Source organism: Ornithodoros turicata, chromosome 2, assembly GCF_037126465.1.
Source record: "Ornithodoros turicata isolate Travis chromosome 2, ASM3712646v1, whole genome shotgun sequence".
NCBI classification, from domain to species: domain Eukaryota; kingdom Metazoa; phylum Arthropoda; class Arachnida; order Ixodida; family Argasidae; genus Ornithodoros; species Ornithodoros turicata.
This window is the reverse complement of record NC_088202.1, coordinates 24862579-24881079: the sequence shown is the minus strand read 5'-3', so window position 1 is coordinate 24881079 and position 18501 is coordinate 24862579. Positions and strand designations below refer to the sequence as shown.

The window sequence follows — 18501 nt, the reverse complement described above, 5'->3', positions numbered from 1 at the left end:
AACCGTCCAGTTGTTGTTGAAGGCCATCCAGCGATATTGCTTTGTCGCTCGATACGTTTCCGGGTCTAATATCTCGGCCTGCAGCGGTCATACCGGGACGCGGTTTTTTGGGACCAATTCCCGTTTCTTCCCCCTTCGCATGCATGCTCGTGGCTTGTGAGAAGTCCTGAGAGTTGTCGAGATATTTGGAAATTCAAGGCCCACGTCGGTGCTTCCGACAACTCCAAAGTCCCGTAACTCTCGCCCCGTTTGTCGGATCGAGACCAAAATTTAGGTCCGAACAGGTCTGGAATAGCTCTACGATCGCTCAAATCACACCAGCAGCTGATCTCTAGTGGTTTATAAGTTGTAGGCGGAGACGCGTTAGTAACGCCGTTTTTTTCGAACTTCGGGGCCCCTTTTCGGAAATAAGCTCGCGTCGGACAAGTTTTATCTTTGGAGAGCATACTGCTATGGACGCGGTCCACGTGGTAAAATTTATCACACTTTTCCAAGTTTAGCGCTTCTCGAGTTACAGATTTCCGCGTTTACTGGCCTCCCAGTACATGGGACCGACGACTTTTTTTCCCAAAAACGTTCCTCTTGCTGCGACATGGTCGTGTTTCCCTTCGTGGTGACGGTCTCGATGTGCTCTTTCGAAGGGCGTTTGTCCCGTAGGCGCGCGACGTTCCATTTTCGCGATATTGGCTTAAGAGTATGACGAGGCGACCAGTCTGGCTAGCACAACCCTGAAACCCTGAAAACGCTTTTCCAGGTTCCAAGTAGGGTTGCCACGTTTCGTAGTGAAAAATACCGGCTGAGGGAGAGGAGGTGGAATAGAGGGAAAGGAGGAAATACTCGCGGGAAAGGGAAGTGGGTGAGGGTGGAAGAGCACACACAGAAAACCAGAGAGAGAGCTCAAGACAATAGGAAGAAGCGCGTTCCTGTGTGTAAGAATAACAATAATAACAGTAGTAATCATAATAATAATGAGTAACTAAGGAAACAACAGGTGACTGCACGGAGTTGGGTCTGTGGTCCAGATTTATTCAAGCTGTAGTAGAATGTTGAAGGGAAAAGCCCGCCCTATGGAAGGTTTTGAGCCGCAAATACCGGCAAAAGGCTGCCGGTATCACCCTCCTACCGGCAACCGGCAGAGCGAGCAAATAACCGGCAGTGCCGGTATAATACCGGCCTGGTGGCAACCCTAGTTCCAAGCCCGCGGCGGATGCGAAATTCCTTTTAATGGATAAATGCACTCGACATAGGCAACGCGTAGAAACTTGCGACACCACTCTCCGTTTTCGAGATAGGACACCGTGGCAACGGTGGCCCTCTTATACATAGGGCACGGCGCATTTTTCTTGATATCGGGTTTTTGTTGGCGTTGAAAGGCGTAGGTTCTCTGTTTGACCGGGAAAGCGTCTTCTTTCCGATATTATTAGTCCGGTCTTCGCGCGACTTTTCGTTCTCTTGACATAGTGCGAGGAGCGTCTGAACACCTGGCGTCTTCCTTCCCTTCCACCGCCACCACCGGTCGGGGCTCTGGCGTCCATTTCGCTTGCAAACTTCGTTGAGTTCGGACGCGTTTGTTCTTGCTCCCGTTGTTTCTGGTGCACCGAACTGCTGTGGATGTATTTTTTGTGCTCTACAGCCCAACTGAAAAATCCTGTATGTAGATCCTATACATATGGTGTTATTGGATATAGGACCTGGTGGTGTAGGTACCACAGGAGTTATAGGTTTTATAGGATCAATATAGATATTATATGTATTATTCCTATGTAGGTATTATATTCCTATGTAGGACCTGCGATATGATTTGTACGCTGCGTGTATGAGGACACGGTACGAAATTTGGCTATGCCAGTAGTGTCATCTTTCGTCCTTTTCGTTCAGTATCCTTTCTAGCATGTGGGTTCCTCTTACTTTATGCTCTCAGTGTCATTATTACCCTTGTGATTCCTATTACCTTATCCTCTATCTGTCAGCTCACGCGTAGCTTCATGGGGCTGTTAATATATCGCAGAGGAGGGGAACCACCCCGACGTAGGCCTAAATATGCGTTTCATGTACCACATGTGAGGACGTATGTACCTCTTAAATTTCAGAGGTACATTTAAAAAAATGAATGTACCTCTTTGCCAAGCGGTATTTAACCATTACATATGCGTTACCTGGTTTAGAGTGTAGAGAGCAGGGCGTTTCCAATAACGCAGATTCATGTGCTCTGCGATGTTGATACTAGAATATGCCGCACAACATAATTAAAGCAGCCAACAGGCACGGACGACAGTCAACAGGACCACAGCTTTCCGAGCAGCGTCAACAAAGCTGCGCCAAAGCTGTGGTCCCGTGAGTCTGTCGTCCATGTCTGTTAGCTGCTTCAGTGTGTGTTCTATGGGTAGGGATACCAATCACCCCACTTCCTCACCTTTATACCGTTCACCTTCACGCAATGCGACACACAACCTTGGTAAAGTATCAAGTGCGCTACCTTTCCTAACAAAAACGCACAATCTGATCCGTCAAGAGCGAGCTGTTACTTTCATAAAATTCCTCTTCTTGAACGTCGATCAGTGTAGCATCGATTATTATAGTCAACACTTCCCACAGTGGCAGTTGTACTACACCGAATGCAGACAATTAAAACTGTATAATTCTGGGGTAGATGCTCTCAAGTATTCCTCTTTTCCGGGATCCCTAATTGCCACGAAATATATTAGCATGATCATGACAACTTCGGCTAATGTGTTTTCTAAAAAGTTAATTGATTATGTTTGATGTATTTATATGCTACCCATATTCCCCTGACGCGTATTATGGTGATAACCATCTTGTGAGTGTTGCTTGTTCCTGCAATGATTCATTGTATGTCCTATTCTTGCATGATATTCACAGGAAGGCTGTAGTATTGAAATTTTAAAAAATGAGCAAATAAGCGGACATTCATTGGGACATTGGCACGCAAACAAATGCTCTGCAAAACTCACCTTGATTGTAAAGACTTCCAGCCGGTAGGCTTCAGGGATATCTTTAGCATCGGACGGCAGTTTCCAGGTCAAGTCAATGGTGCCTGGGCTTGTACAGTTCGCCTGAAAATTTCTTACGGAATGCAAAGCTGCGAAAAAAGCAAGATGAATGATCAGGTGTTGTGGACTACTTCAAAGTTCACAAAAAGTGGACTTGATCAAGCGAAATCTCCTAGACTTCGCATTAGTTTCGGCTATATATAGGGCATTGCATATTCAATCGGATAGCGCCGTACAGAACATGATAGCAGACAAAACGTGATTCTAACGAACGGCAATTGTCTAACAGCTATAACACACAATGACACCACTTATAAATTCTGGAGAACATGTAATTGCTGTCGAGCAGGCTCTCTGCTCCACAGAGCTGGGGCTTACCGTGAGGAACTGCCTTGAAGCAGACAGAGGCGTAGCCCCCAATGAGTTTCTTCTTCGCTACGTAGTCCTCGTTGAAGGCTACGACCCACACCCAGTAAAATTGAAGACGTTCTAAGTCCCGGGCAAGGAATTCAAGCTTCTGTGTCTCGGAAGAACCAGCACACTGGATATACGGTCTATCGTCGCACGACTTGACTTTGCAGACCTGATACTGGTATCCGTCGAGCGGACCGTTCGGTGTTTCTGGCGGTTCCCATTCCAGCTTCGTGCCGTCCTCTGTGACCTCAGTCACCCTCAAGTTCCTTGGCACAGTAGGGCCTGTAAACAGGTTTCGTTTAATGTAAGGACAACATAATGCGCATTTTCCCCCACTGTAAAAAAACAACATCGTCTTCTCAAAAAAATTTCTAAATTTGTTGAAACTTGTCTGGAATATTTTACCTCGCAAACTTTTTGTGTGAGCGAAGGAAACACACACACACACACACACACACACACACACACACACACACACACACACACACACACACACACACACACACACACACACACACACACACACACACACACACACACACACACACACACACACACACACACACACACACACACACACACACACACACACACACACACACACACACACACACACACACACACACACACACACACACACACACACACACACACACACACACACACACACACACACACACACACACACACACACACACACACACACACACACACACACACACACACACACACACACACACACACACACACACACACACACACACACACACACACACACACACACACACACACACACACACACACACACACACACAAAGAAACATCAAATATTGTGTTATTTAACAAACTTGGCGGGATTCCGTCGCAAAAAGTTGGAAGGGCTGTATCACTATGCGTATAACGCATGGTTTAACTCCGAACCACACCTTTGCATGTTGGCGAGAACTGTACTAAAGCAAAGAACTAAGTGGAGGGCCCTGGAAGACAATTCTCTCGCGGTTAGCATAACAAGCATTCACCACCACAAAACGCTTTGCTGCTCGTATACACAGCACAAAGTGTGTTTCAGTGGCCATATAAGTAAAACACTACTTCCTAATTTCAGATTTTCCGGCACGCATACAAGTTGCCGTATTGGCTACATTTGTTCAGCAGTGGAGTTGCGCTCCCGCTACAGTTTAAGCTGGTGAGTGAAAAAGTATTTCCCCTACAACTATGGGCAGCGGCGCACGTTTTTTCCCCTACCACTACATTTCTAAACATGGAACATGTGGAACGGAGAAATAAAAAAAATGCAGGCGAAACGTATTTTTGTTCATCTTGTTATTGCTTTCATTTACTTGTTAATCAGGCAGACTGATGTGACGGTCTTCCTCAATTTCGCTATATAAATCTCATAAACTAAGCGCAATCGAATATTTAGGGACATAAGTTGCGTCATTCTGCGCATTTGTTAACCTTTTTAGCTCTCGAACAACAACAGCAACACAAAGAGATATGCACTGTATAATCTCGCAGGCGACGCATGGTGCGCTAGTATACGTCCAAAAGGTGTCTAAATGTAGACTGTGAGAATGTCTATTAGACGTCTAACGAAGCAGCTCTATTGCTCCGTATCCGTCTCCTACCCTTCCCCTAGCTCGACTAACGCTATGCTGAAATACAGCTAATACCCGGATAAATTTAGTTTTTAGACTAAACGTCTAAAATGGGAGAGTACTTATGAATCCATTGAGCCGTCATATAGACATGTAGTGTATTAGCCATAATGTGCGAACTTATATATAATTTACACAAAAATTTTGTCACTTTGTTGGTAGTGGCCCGTATGTAGGTTCATACAGTTATGTGTAGAGATGCAAAATTTCCGGAAATTTTGAATCGCTCGAAGGAAAAAAACACGTTTTTTGGGGGGTTTTTCCGAAAAATTGAAAGAAAAAAAGGAAACAAAAGTGGTTACTGCTGAGTCGAAGCATTACCGGCCAAACCACAGCATACAATGAGGTAGAAGCTTTAGTAATGCTCATCCTCTAGGCATAAATGCAGACCAGAGTATCCCATGAGACTGCTGTCTACTCAGCGACAGGTTATTAGAGCAACCTGTCCACTCCGACCAGAACTCCGACATTATGTGAACGCGATGGCGATCGCTTGGAGCGGCCAGACGGAGCTCTAAGTTGGTGGTTGTTGGCGGATTAGAGACACCTAAGGCACTGTTGGCAAGTTGGAACACATCAAAGGCACGAAGATTTACATTTTTGAATCTTGTCGCCTGGAAATTTTGGCTATTTTTCCGGAGACGAGGAAAAAAACGAAAAAAAAAACTGTTTTTCCCAAAAATTTCCGGGTTTTTTCCGGGGCTTCGCATCTCTAGTTATGTGTCCCTCACATGCACATTCAGGTATGTGTGGTTCATGCACAGTATGTGCAGTAAGGCAGCATGGATGTTGGTACAAGATTGTGTGTAGATATTGTGTAAACACTGACTGCCAAATATGTGAAGAAGTTAGCGGACATCGTGAGCACTTCCCATCTTTGTCCAATGGCATACCAACAAATCTAGGTACTCTTCTCATGTAGATAGTAATATACATGTACACAAATCGCAGTATTTGTATCACTGCCCAAGCAGCACACAATATTGGGCCCATATGTCATTGGCGATACGGGTCCAATATGGGACCCGTTTCGCCAAGATTTTCCCCATATTGGCAATGGCTGAAAATGGGCAATATGGGCCCATTATTGCCGACTTTGAGCCAATATTGGGAAAATCCTTGCGATACGGGCCCCATATTGCCCGCGTACACCCCATATTGACTGAAAATACAGAAAATGGTAAGTGCCCGTGTTGCACAAATGCCCAAGCAGCACGGCAAGATTGAACGTTGAAGCGTGTGAAACACCCAATGCAGGACATCGTTACATCCAACAACTTCCCGTAGATGATACACATTGTTCGAAACAGTCAACGTACTTAGCAATTCCAATGTAACGTTCACTAGAATTCGACAACTCAACATTCCACGTTCTGGAAATAGCCGCCATCTTCCTTCGCGATGCCAATGCCAATCGGTCAAGCCGACTGAAAGCGAGCGGGTAGTTTGAGCGAAACATGGAGCGAAATCACGCGTCCTACAACTAATGCGCATGCACGACAGCTCGAACGGACGTTTCATAGGGATAACATGTCGCCGGTTGCTGTAATGATAACGGAATTGCGGCAGGTCAAGTAAAAAACACAATGTGTGGTAGGAACGGATGGCTCTTCTGTAAAATTAGGTGCTTTCATGTTGCTGCAAGCAGTGTGAATTGCTGTGGCGTATGTCCGTCACCGTCACGAAAGTGTTTCGCTCCTTTGTAGTATCGGAGCGGGTTTAAAATTTCTATTCACAGAATATTGCGATCCCAAATGAAGGCTTCTGAGAGACCTTTCGTCTCCCTTCAAATCCGCGTATTGGTCTTTCGCGGTGGAGGGAGGCGAAAGGGAGCCGATCCTTCATATTTGGAGAAGGGCCCATTGATAACGCAGTCCGCCCCTGGGTGGGCCATGTCTTTGAACGCGCGGCCGATAACAAGGTCGTCGGGGCAGTACCGCTTGCGGTGCTGTTCCGGGAAGATCTTTTCTCGGTCTTTGGAATTGGCAGTTCCGTGGGACTGCTTGTGTCCTTCAGCAAGGCGGGCGTAGGCATAGTTCTTCGTTTTTTTTTTGTTTTTTTTTTGGCAATGCCGTGCTTTTTTTCTGTTTTTTTTATTTGCAATCATGTGCAACGTGGATCAATTAGATCCGCAGAAATAAAAAAGCTAAAATCAGAGAAAAGTATTATTAGTGGTGAATATTATACAGGGTAATGCTTTATTATTACACGGACTCCCCGTTGGTGTTATCACAGAAATATTGGTATTGGCGCAAAATGGGCTTGCCAATATGGGCAACCCATATTGGTCCAATATTGGCGGCCCACATTGGGCCAATATTGGCAATCTTGGCAACCCATATGGGTCCAATATTGGACCAATATTGGTGTTCTGCTTGGGTGGTAGCTGCAAGCAATGCCTCTGTCTGCGAGTCCATGCTCCCAATTTGATTGCTCCAAAGGCAACCAGTACTTTACACACACGTGAGGGGGAAGACGGCTGTGGGTAGCAGGAAGGAACGTTTCCGACACACACTGAAAATAGAAAAGGACAATATGTGATATCACTATAAATGCTTGTATGTAAAAATGTTGGATGCAGCTTGTTAACTGCAGAACTGAAATTTATGCATTTTTTAAAAAATTCAAGCACCATGCAAGCGTCGAGTATTTCCCTATCCATACACGTCGGATCGTACTTTACTTGTGCAGAAGCCATTTGACTCCCGACTGACAATTCGTAAACGGTATCTTTTTCTATACACTCGCATAGCACCACGGCAAAGTTAGACAATGGGCGACATCAGGTAATCCCAGCGCTCGTTGTGTGGTGGAACGGATAGTAGACCACGCATTATTTTTGTTGACCCTTACACAACATAAATCATGGGCTGAAAGTCGAGAAATTGATGTAGTTTGCAGACCTTCTCCTGCCTTGATGTTACACCGAGTTACTAAGGTTCGAAGCAGTGCTAAGCATTCTTGGATTGCTGAAGTCGAGATTACTAAGGAGACCGTGACGTGACACATTATATTCTGTAAATCAAAATGCGCACGTGCTAAAAAGGAAATTGTGCGACGGAATCTGATAAAATAACCACTCTGACAGCCTGCACTTTCGTGGCGTCGATGATATAAATCTGATGCACTTAACACACCATCTGTAACTGAAGCACTTTGGCAACAAAGTATTTACAAGAGGCTCACAGTTGCGTCAGATTAGCGAGCACATAGAAATCCAGCGATACTGAACAGCACAGTCAGAACATGAAAGGACTGATGTTCTGAGGCTGGAACAACATAGAAGGGACAAGTACATACAAAGCCACAACTTGCCTAAGAAATTAACCATGAAAGACGAAAGTCACTGAAAAGGCAATGGTTTTCGTTTACCTGAATGGGGATCGTAGCTTGAGCTCAGCTGAAGTGCCAACAAATGGCTCATAGGACAGGAGCTGTATTCGTCACTTCCATTCCAAGACTCTGCAAGCAGCTAAAAAATAATGAAGACATGAAACCAAGATGTACAATGTATCCAAACGACTGAATCTTAACACACACATAGGTCAATTCCACATCTCCACATTGTTCGTCGCAACCACATTGAACAGACAGCATTGAACGTAATCAAACGACTGAATCTTATTAACACGCATTTAGTTCAGTCCCACACCTACATCGCGTTCGTACACTCATACGCAACCGCATTCTGCAGAGAAACAAAACGATATTCAGCTGCTGTGCTCCACAACAAGCAGGCACAAATCTGAAGGAGAAGGACAACCACAAAAGAAAACTCACCCCTGAAACCTGGCATCCAGAGAACAAAGGGGCATTGCCTTCCCAGTTCATCAGCGCTCGTTGATACGCTTAACGCCATCGTTCACTGCATTGGACAGGACGAGGACGGTGGAACTACGCCGTTGACCAAAAGATTGGAAGAAAACTATACCAGCGACTCCGTGCAAGAAATACTTACTAAACGTCAAAACACTTCTGTAGCCAGAGTGGGCTCCCAGCAACGAACCGAGCGCGAGCGAACAAGTAGCGTTACGAGGCCAAGTGAGGTCGGCAAAAGAAAATTTTATGGAATTCTTTGTTGCCAAAGAAAAGGCCGGGACGGTCCTCCGCGACTTGACTAGTGGGCCACATTATAAATAAGCACAACCGATCACGGTATATGCACGATAGAATAAGTGCAAAATATCATTTTTTTTTTTTTTTTTTTTGTGCACACAGGGGTGTGTGGAGAGAGCGAGGCAACGTCTGGTAACGACGGAATCAAACCAAAAACTGGTTCCGATTTATTGATGGGCACGAGGCTCGGGCTCATCTTCGTTGTTGTCGCCACATGTGCCCCCCCCCCCCCCCCCCACTAGAAAAAGACGAAGTCTCCTCCAAACAGGGTATTGGCGGAGTGGTAATCGGTTGAAGGACCAGTGGTCGGAACAGGGGCTTCAGTGAAAGCAGGCTTGAGACGCTCAACGGAGACTGTTTCCGGTCTGCCGTTGTAGTCTATGACGAAGTATTTAGTCGCACGTTCCAATACAGTGTAGGGTCCAGTGTAAGGGGCCTGGAGGGACCTGTGTAAGGCATCCGTTCGTAAGAAAACCTGGGATGCGGTACTCAGGTGGGGGAAACGAAGGGCGTTGCCGGCTGCCGAGCGCGGGTGGCAGTTGTTCGGATGCGGGAAAAGCGCTCTCGGAGGCGATGCAGGTAGTCCGACGGATCAGTGGCGATTGGGGTAGGGTTGTCGAAAAAGTGCCCGGGAAGGCGAAGAGTAGTGCCATAAACGAGCTCTGACGTCGTGCAGCCCAGATCCTCTTTCCAAGCCGCTCGAATTCCTAAGAGGATGAGCGGAAGAAACTCGTGCCACTTAGAGGCGTTTTCGTATGCCATGATGGCAGCTTTGAGATGACGATGGAATCGTTCTACGAGGCCGTTAGCTGCGGGGTGATACGCGGTTGTGCAGCAGCGGTGAGTTCCAAGGAGATTGGTGAGCGCAGCAAACAGGCGGGACTGAAACTGTTTCCCTCTGTCCGTTATGATCTTGGAAGGGGCTCCAAACCGGGAGACCCAAGTCGAAATGAACGTGCGTGCGACTGTTTCTGCTGTGGAGTCCGGCATAGGGGCGGCTTCTGGCCACCTTGTGTACCGGTCGACGCACGTCAAGAGAAAACGATGGTTGTTCGACGGGGGCAGGGGGCCCACTATGTCGATGTGGACTTCGTCGAAACGACTGCTGGGCAGTGGGTATGTTGACAATGGAGGAACGGTGTGCCTGTGGACTTTGGTTCGTTGGCATGGCGCGCAGGACGTCGTCCATGCGCGAATGTCAGTGTTCATAGATGGCCACACATAACGAGCACTGACAAGTCGCTGTGTGGCCTTGATTCCAGGTGGGATAGTCCGTGGAGCGCCGCGAAGATTTGACGACGGAGACCTTGGGGAACGAAAGGTCGCTGCATGCCTGTAGAAAGGTCGCAGACGACGGGTCCAGAGAGTCCGGGAAAACGTACTTCTTGCAGGTTTAGCGAGGAACGCCCTGATAGGAGGTATTTTAACTCCGGGTCGTTCTGCTGCTGCTGAGAGAGATCTGCAAGGAGCTCGCGACCGAAGGTGCTGTATTTCTCTTCGGTGGATGAGAGCTTCTTGGAGAAGAAGGCTAACGGTTGCCAATGACCGCCTATGTGTTGCTGCAGGACGGCTCCGACGCCTTTGCTCGAGGCGTCCACCATAATCGAGGTGGGTGCTTCGTTGACAGGATGGGCCAGCGTGGTGGAGGATGTTAAGGCATGCTTGGCTCTGTTAAACGCCTCGATGTGCTCGGGGGACCAGGCCAGGGCTGTAGAATTCTTGCGGGGAGAGTGTAGAAGCTCTTCGAGCGGCCGTAATACTCCCGCGCAATGGGGAATAAAGCGTCTGTGGAAGTTCACCATCCCGAGAAAACGACGTAGCTGTGTGCATGATGTGGGGAGGGGAAACTCTTGCACCTTCTTAACTTTGCTTTGGAGGGGTGTTATTCCTTGGGCATCGACCTGGTGGCCCAGGAATTCGAGCGAAGGGACGCCGAATTCGCACTTGTCGATGTTAATGAGTAGTCCATGCTCGGATAGGCGGTGGAATAAGGCACGCAGGTGCTGCAAGTGCTCTTCATGGGAAGCGCTGGCCACAAGCAGGTCGTCGAGGTATGCAAAAACGAAAGGTAGGCCCCGTGTGACGCTGTCGATAAAGCGCTGGAAAGATTGTGCAGCGTTGCGGAGTCCGAAAGGCATTCGGGGGAATTTGAAGAGGCTGAAAGGGGTTACAATGGCGGTCTTGGGAACGTCCTCCTCTGCCATGGGTATCTGGTGGTATGCTTTTGTTAAGTCGATTTTTGAGAAAGGTTTCGCTCCGGCTAAACTCGCAGTGAAGTCTGATATGTTGGGCAATGGGTAACGGTCGGGAATCGTTGCTAGATTTAGTGCGCGGTAATCGCCACAGTGCCTCCAATCACCAGTCTTCTTAGGGACCATGTGCAAAGGCGATGACCAATTGCTGGACGATGGTCTTACTATGCCGACCGCCAGCATGTGATCAAATTCTTGACGCGCGATGGCAAGCTTCTCGGGGCTCAGCCGACGAGCCGTAGCAAAAACTGGTTGGCCTTTGGTGCATATACGGTGGACGACAGGATGCTTGACCGGCTTCGTCCAGTCGCACTGCGATGTCAATGATAGAAAATCATTTAGTATCGCGGCATAAGTCGCGTCACTTGGTAGCGGAGTAGCGAGACCAGTCGAAGCTACTCTTGCCGATACGCCGTTTACCGTGAGGCCAGTAAGACTGTCGAGGAGTCTTCGCTTAGCGACGTCGACCAGAATGTTGTGATGAGCCAGAAAATCGCTAGGATGCTGTGCGCTGTGGGGACAAAATGGGGGGACGTCTGCGATCTTGGGCGGAGGCTGGAAGCACGCTGACCTCTGCCCCAGTGTCGACCAAGAAGTTTTGTTTGCCAAGCCGGTTCCTGTTGTAAAATAGGCGACACGGTTGCAGGTGGTGGGAAACGCCCGTCGCCGCTAGTGATCCCCGAGAAGGTTTCCCTGCCAGGAGCAGGGCGATTCGCAACGCCTTGCACGACGACCGAAACGGCTGTGGTACCAGCAGAGACTACGAGGTGGAGGTGACGGTGACGAAGAGAACTGAGACCTTGCTGGTGTCGACCGGGTACCGCGCGTGGGGCGCAGATGACCCGCAGGGCGCGGAGAAGAGGAGCTGCGGGGAGCGATAGCACCGAAACGGAGATCCTGTATAACATCCGCGAGGCGGGGCACCTGCTGACGCAGAGAAGCGAACTCGGCTTGGTCGTTGACTGAGACTGCTGTCTGACAGGTGCCACCTGGGTCATTGCCGGGGGTCTTCTGCAGTGCGGTGATGCAGGCAGAGGAATCTCTCTCACTGGCTAATTCCGTGAGCTTGTCCGCATGCTCCGCTAACGCTTGGAGGTTAGCTTCGCCCGAGGCTGCCAAGACTATCTGGACCGAAGGAGGAAGCTTGGAAAGGAAAACCTCGCGGAGCATTCTGTCATCCAACAACGGCGTAGAACCCCCGAGGATGTGCTGCAGACGTCGGAGGAGTTGAGAGGGCTTCCGGTGACCTAAAGGCTCGTGCGACACGAGCTCGTGCAGGCGCTGGCGATCTGAAGGCGATGCCCGGGCGATTACGGCAGTCTTGAGTGCCGCGTAAGGGTCATTCGGGGGAGGAGAGGTTAGAATGTCGGCGACCCCGACAAGCACGTCCTGGGGCAGAACGGACATTACATAGTGAAACTTCGTTGTCGCCGAAGTTATGTGGCCCAGCGTGAACTGGCATTCCGCTTGACTGAACCATAGGTCAGGCCGGGAGCGAATGAATGGTGGTAGCTTGATGGCGATGAGGGTGCAGGCGGCGTACCGTCCATGATGAAGGACGTCCGGGTCACCAGTGTGGAGAGAGCGAGGCAACGTCTGGTAACGACGGAATCAAACCAAAAACTGGTTCCGATTTATTGATGGGCACGAGGCTCGCGCTCATCTTCGTTGCTGTCGCCACAGGTGCTTCCACACCGTCATTCGCTCACCTCCCTCGCTCATATACTGATACATTCATAACTTCTATAAGTAAGCATTTACAGTGAAGTTCTAGCAGTTCTTCGGTACCTTGGTATGCGACCCCCCTTATCGGTGTTTCCTACTAGGAACCTGAAGGCCACACCTGTGATCTGCCCGCCCAGCCTTGTTGGTTCGGTTCTTTGATGCCCGAAACGGAAAACTCTTCCGGCCTAAAACTGGATTTCGAGGGAAGTGAGCGAAAAAGCACGCTCGTAATTTCCTTTTTTGTTGTTGTCATTTTTCATGACGTACAGAATAGATGTGCGAGACGGCAATGTTTGTGTGACATCATGATTGTACTTTGCATTTTCGAGTATAATACGCTATGTGGCCATGAGATGGCGCCGAGGCACGCAGCAGGCACAAAACTCCCAAACGATCGCGCAAAGGATCGAACGGACAGAGCGGCGCGAACCGTGAACGCGTTTATGAGAAATCGGTTCGTGATTTAAATCATGAGCTCGAGCTTATTTTTTTTATTTTTAAGTGTGCGTGTACTCGATATCCGAAAGCATGTTATGGAAGTCGCATTTCAACATGCTTCTTTCGCTCGTGAGCTATGGGGGTGGTAATCGTGAGCGCTGGTGGTGGAAACAAATGATCGTTGATACTTTTACTCAACAAACAGTGAACTTTGATCGATGATTGTTTTGTGTGCACACCTCTGTACTGCAAGAACATCGACTGAAGGACACTTCGAAAAGCGAGCCAGTTTCACGCAGGCGGCAATCCGCGCAGAGAAACTGTGTTTCGCGGTGAAGCGCGTTGTGCAGTGATGCTTTCTATCATATTAAGCAAAAACGAAGAAAGATATGAATTTTTTGTCTGTGACGAACACGTACAGACTTTATGCAACACCATAAATGGAAATGCACATGCGGACTCATCACTAGAACTGTCGCCGCACAAAGTAATCGAGCCTCTTTCGCTACTTTACATTTAAGCTTTGAAACTAATCTTTTACGTCATGGTTTCATCAAAATGACGTAGGGTCATGGTCCGAGGTTAGGGCTGAGATGCTGCGAAGGATAAGTAGGGACCAAATTCCCTTGAAATGGGCAGGCTCTCAGGGCGGCGTATTTTGTCGATGCCGCAGCGTATAGCACAGCAGGCATACCTTTGGGAGCTTTCCCGACAAGTCATACACAAACTCGGCTGCATTTTGTACGACTTGTGTCACCGATGAGGGCAGGTTATGAAGGGTTGCCGTATACTTAACTATGGCCGTCATTACTTATGGCATGCGTCCGTTCCATGCGCTGGAGCTGTCGTAGATGGGCCCGTTCTCATCGATGACGTCGTCTATTTTCCGGATGGAAAGTAGTGCTGATGCGGTATCATGCCGTGCGTCGTCGCTAACTACTGTTGTGATTACAAGTGATGTTGTGATTACGTGTGTGAATACAGAAATCTGCTTCTTCTTCCAATTCGAAGTGAAAGACGACAGTTCCTGGTTTCACGCACAGCTTCTGCTTTCGTACAGTCTCACATTGCACTCGTCTGATGTAGCTGTGGGTTACATAGCACGTTGTCCAATGTCTAACGAGATTCAAAAAGGTTTCGATGGTATCAAGTTTCTACGCAAGCCCTCCAGATTCCCACAGTGCCACACCTAAATTATCAATTTCACCTGGACTGTGCAGGCTCTCGGGAATAAGGATTTCGCTGCCACGGCATGTGTCGCAGACACCAAGAAAGCAAGAATCTGACGACTGTTGACAGAAGCACATGGATATGACGTACTTTGCTGTTACAACTATATGTCAGATGCGGTGTTGATGGCAACGACACAGAGGTCACAATTAGCACAATAAGTGCACACACATTCCTCTCTGCATGGGCTGCTGCTAACCCCTTCCCAGTAAACCACAAACATCTATCGGACGTACCAGAAAAGTCCAATCTCATCGATGTCCATCGTACGCACAGAAAGTGCGTTAGAAAAGTTAGATGTCTAAGGAACGTACACTGCACCCTGATTTCAGACGTCTAGTGTGCATCCATTGTTATGTGCATTGAACGTCTGATATATGTTGTACACATAAAGATGTCTGCCGTCGAGAAGGTGAATGGGAAAGGTTGTTTCTAGTTTGATCAGCAGTGCGAAAACGAGCGCCCACACTCTAAATCCTGTGACGGGCACGTGCCGGTTCGAAAAGTTCCCTCAGACAGTACTGCCGGTACACAGCCGTAACCGTCCGGAAATAGCCGTAACAGTTTTGAAATGGCAGGCACAAGTCTCCCGATCGATAAATTTGAGCAGGTATACAAAGCCGTCACATCGGCATCCAACAGCTGAATAATATGTGTGCCTCATAACTCGTGTGCTTGTTGAAGAATCCGTGTGCCGGCTAATAACGTGTGGTTTCGTTGCGGCGAACTACGTTGCTCCGCGCACCGCCGATGAGAAGTGACATGGCGTCGCGTATTCTTCCAAAGTGCATTCTTTGCTTCGTCGCCTTCCCGTCCGTTGTCAGAGCTGCAACCTCTCCGTTGAGACGGATGACAACCGCACTTTTCAGTATAGGTCTAATGTTTAGTGAAGTACAAGAAACGTGGGTCAACCTATTTGTGATGCATCGTACAACGCCTGTGTTTTACTTTTGTTTAACTGTCATAGTATGTTCTGTTGCAGACGGTAGACGCATTACAAATGGCGGCGGGAGAGATCGGCTACATGGGTGAAGCGACGTTGTACATTACAAGTGAGGCCAATTGTATTGTTTCATTATAGGTGACCGTGAGACTGTGTCGACTGCAAGAAAGTGAGTTACAAAACGGTCTAGTGTTCCAGCATTCACGTTGGAAGACTGCCAACCTGCTGCTACTCACTTCGGTTTCTTTACAGGTTATTTGTTGTCTCAACGGGATCACTCTGGTTTACACTTCGGAAAATAAACTCGAGAATAAACTCCTCGAAATAGGTCACGAAAATATCCACGGTGTAAAGATAAAGCCGTAAAAATCAACTTTTGCGATACAAACGCTTCAGATTCAAACTTTCAAAATAAATGTCTCTGATTGGTCGGCAGGCACGACAGCCTCAGAGCAGCGAAGGCTTTTGGTTCCCACGTCTCAAAATAGTTCCCCGCAGGGTGAGGCTTTTTGCGGTGGGCTGGGAACGAGAGTACCGAGTCTGGACGAATCGTTTATTGTATTCTCCGCCGGCTATCAGGATTCTGTTGACACTGCAGTTAATGATTTGTTCTGCTGCTCGCCTGTCAAATTTGAGTATGTCGAACTCTGAATTCGTCTCGTGTCACCAAATGAGTTCCCGGTGTTGGTTCCAGCTATGGTGGACACCTGCTATATTATGAACATTGTCGCGAACATCGCCATTCTCCTGGAGAGCTGCCTTGGTTGTGAAGTCGTAGAGTTGAAAAGTAACGATCGACGAAAAAGCCTGATTCCGATACCGTGTGGATGTGTTGTGTTTGTCCGTCTGTATGTGTTTGTGTGTGTTCCAGCCTCAGAACCGCAGAATCGTGAAATCGGAACCTGTCTGTGGTTTTCCTTGTGAGCCTACGTTCTGATAAACGCAGGGAACAGGTACTGGACAGACTCTCGAAATGCATTTCTGCAAATAAGCTGCATATGAATGTGAAAAAATTGTTTGTTTGTTTGCAAGAAAAAACTATTTTCTCTCGGATGAATAACTTGAGTCGTTTGCAAGAAAAAACTATTTTCTCTCGGATGAATAACTTGAGTCAGCAGAGGTGCCCTAATTTTTTGTAACCAGCATACGGTAATCTCAAAGTGTAACGAAATAAGATTCTAATTTCAGGAACATCCACATTGATTCGCGCACCTTCCTAGACAACGATTTGCCATGCAAAAGCTGCAAAAGATGTATCTAGATATAATACTTCAAGCACTTTGTTTTCACTGGTCTTTGAATACCCTGGAACCTAAGAATGCCATTTCCTTAAATACCATGAACTTGCTCACAGAAATGTTTTCATCTTTTTTATTCACGTGGATACACAGTGCAAATTCTGGTTATCAAATGTCGGAACTGAAGAAAACCAAGCGCAATAAGTACCTGAAATCAGAAGTGTGAGGAATGAATAGCACCCTCTGTTGTATTTGTTTGCCTTCCTTTCTCTCGTGTGATCTTCACATTCAGAAATCCCGAAGTACGTTTATTAGCAGGTCACTCTTTATGCCAAGCACCCACGCCAAGAAGAGGTCTAAAATTTACGGTACCAGCCACTTCATTGTATGGTACCCTTGCACCTATTTTTACAGCTTATAAATATTGTGCTGAAATATGAAAACGCTGTAAAACTTGCATCCTGCACGACATTACATTAAATGTGCTGCTTGCAGTTCTGCAGCGTTGTTTCTTCCTCACGTTCAAGTGAAAAGGCAAAAAGAACGCTCCGAGACTTACTCTCACACAACCATTATTTCGGGGCCATGTCCTCGCACTAAATGGTCACGAACATACTTTTGAAAACTATAGAGGCACATAGGGAAACCGACATTGCATTTGCACCGACCTTCTATTCCAATAATAAAACGAGACCTAATTAGCAGTGATGGCCAGTAATTAACTACATGTAGTTAAACTACTAGTTAAACTACCTGATTGTAGTTAAAAAGTAGTTATCAACTACTTGCAGAAATGTAGTGGCAACTACTAGTTAAACTACTATTTGAAGTAGTTAACTACAGTAGTGAGGTTACTGAAGGCGCCAACTACTTCCGATTTTGCCTCAAGCTTTACGGCACGATTGTGCTTCCGACTTTTATCTTGAGCTACTTGTTTGATGAGAACGGAGGTGCAGAGCAATTGTGTCGTGCATGTGTACTAAATCTTCTTTTAATGCTTGTCTAGTAAAGCCTCATTTGCTATGAAATAATTCTGCAACTTAGTTTATCGCGTAGGCACAGAAAGAATCCCGCTGCAAGCTTTGTATTTGACGATCGTAGCAATGGCTTGAGCCAAAGCTTATTATTGCTCGTGCTTCATGTTTAGCTGTCCAAGAACACTACAAGGGATTGGTGTTGGTGGACAACGTTAAGTAGTTATAGATGTAGTTAAACTACATTGCAGCAGTTAAAAAAGTAGTTTTAACTACTCCCCTGAAAAGTAGTTGAACTACTAGTTAAACTACTCAATCACAAAGTAGTTAGTAGTTATAGTTAAACTACTGTAGAAGTAGTTAGTGGCCATCACTGCTAATTAGTACATCCACTTCGGATGTAGAACATGTTGTCATCCCTTATAACTGCAAAAATATGATTTCTCTAAGAATAAAAAAATCAGTCCATGGACACGCTATATGCACCGAACCTACTAGAAAT

The 18501-nt window shown here is 47.1% G+C and overlaps 1 protein-coding gene across 1 annotated transcript in view; it reads right to left on the bottom strand.

Moving 5' to 3' along the window:
- The window catches only part of LOC135385243 (uncharacterized), a 130284-nt gene that overhangs the window by 50816 nt on the left and 60967 nt on the right, over nt 1-18501 (bottom strand). Inside the window, exons 5-6 of the mRNA XM_064614448.1 lie at nt 3390-3707; nt 2973-3100 (exon numbers count right to left, since the gene is read on the bottom strand). Coding sequence (XP_064470518.1) covers nt 2973-3100; nt 3390-3707 — 446 coding nt within the window. The remainder of the gene's footprint in view (nt 1-2972; nt 3101-3389; nt 3708-18501) is intronic.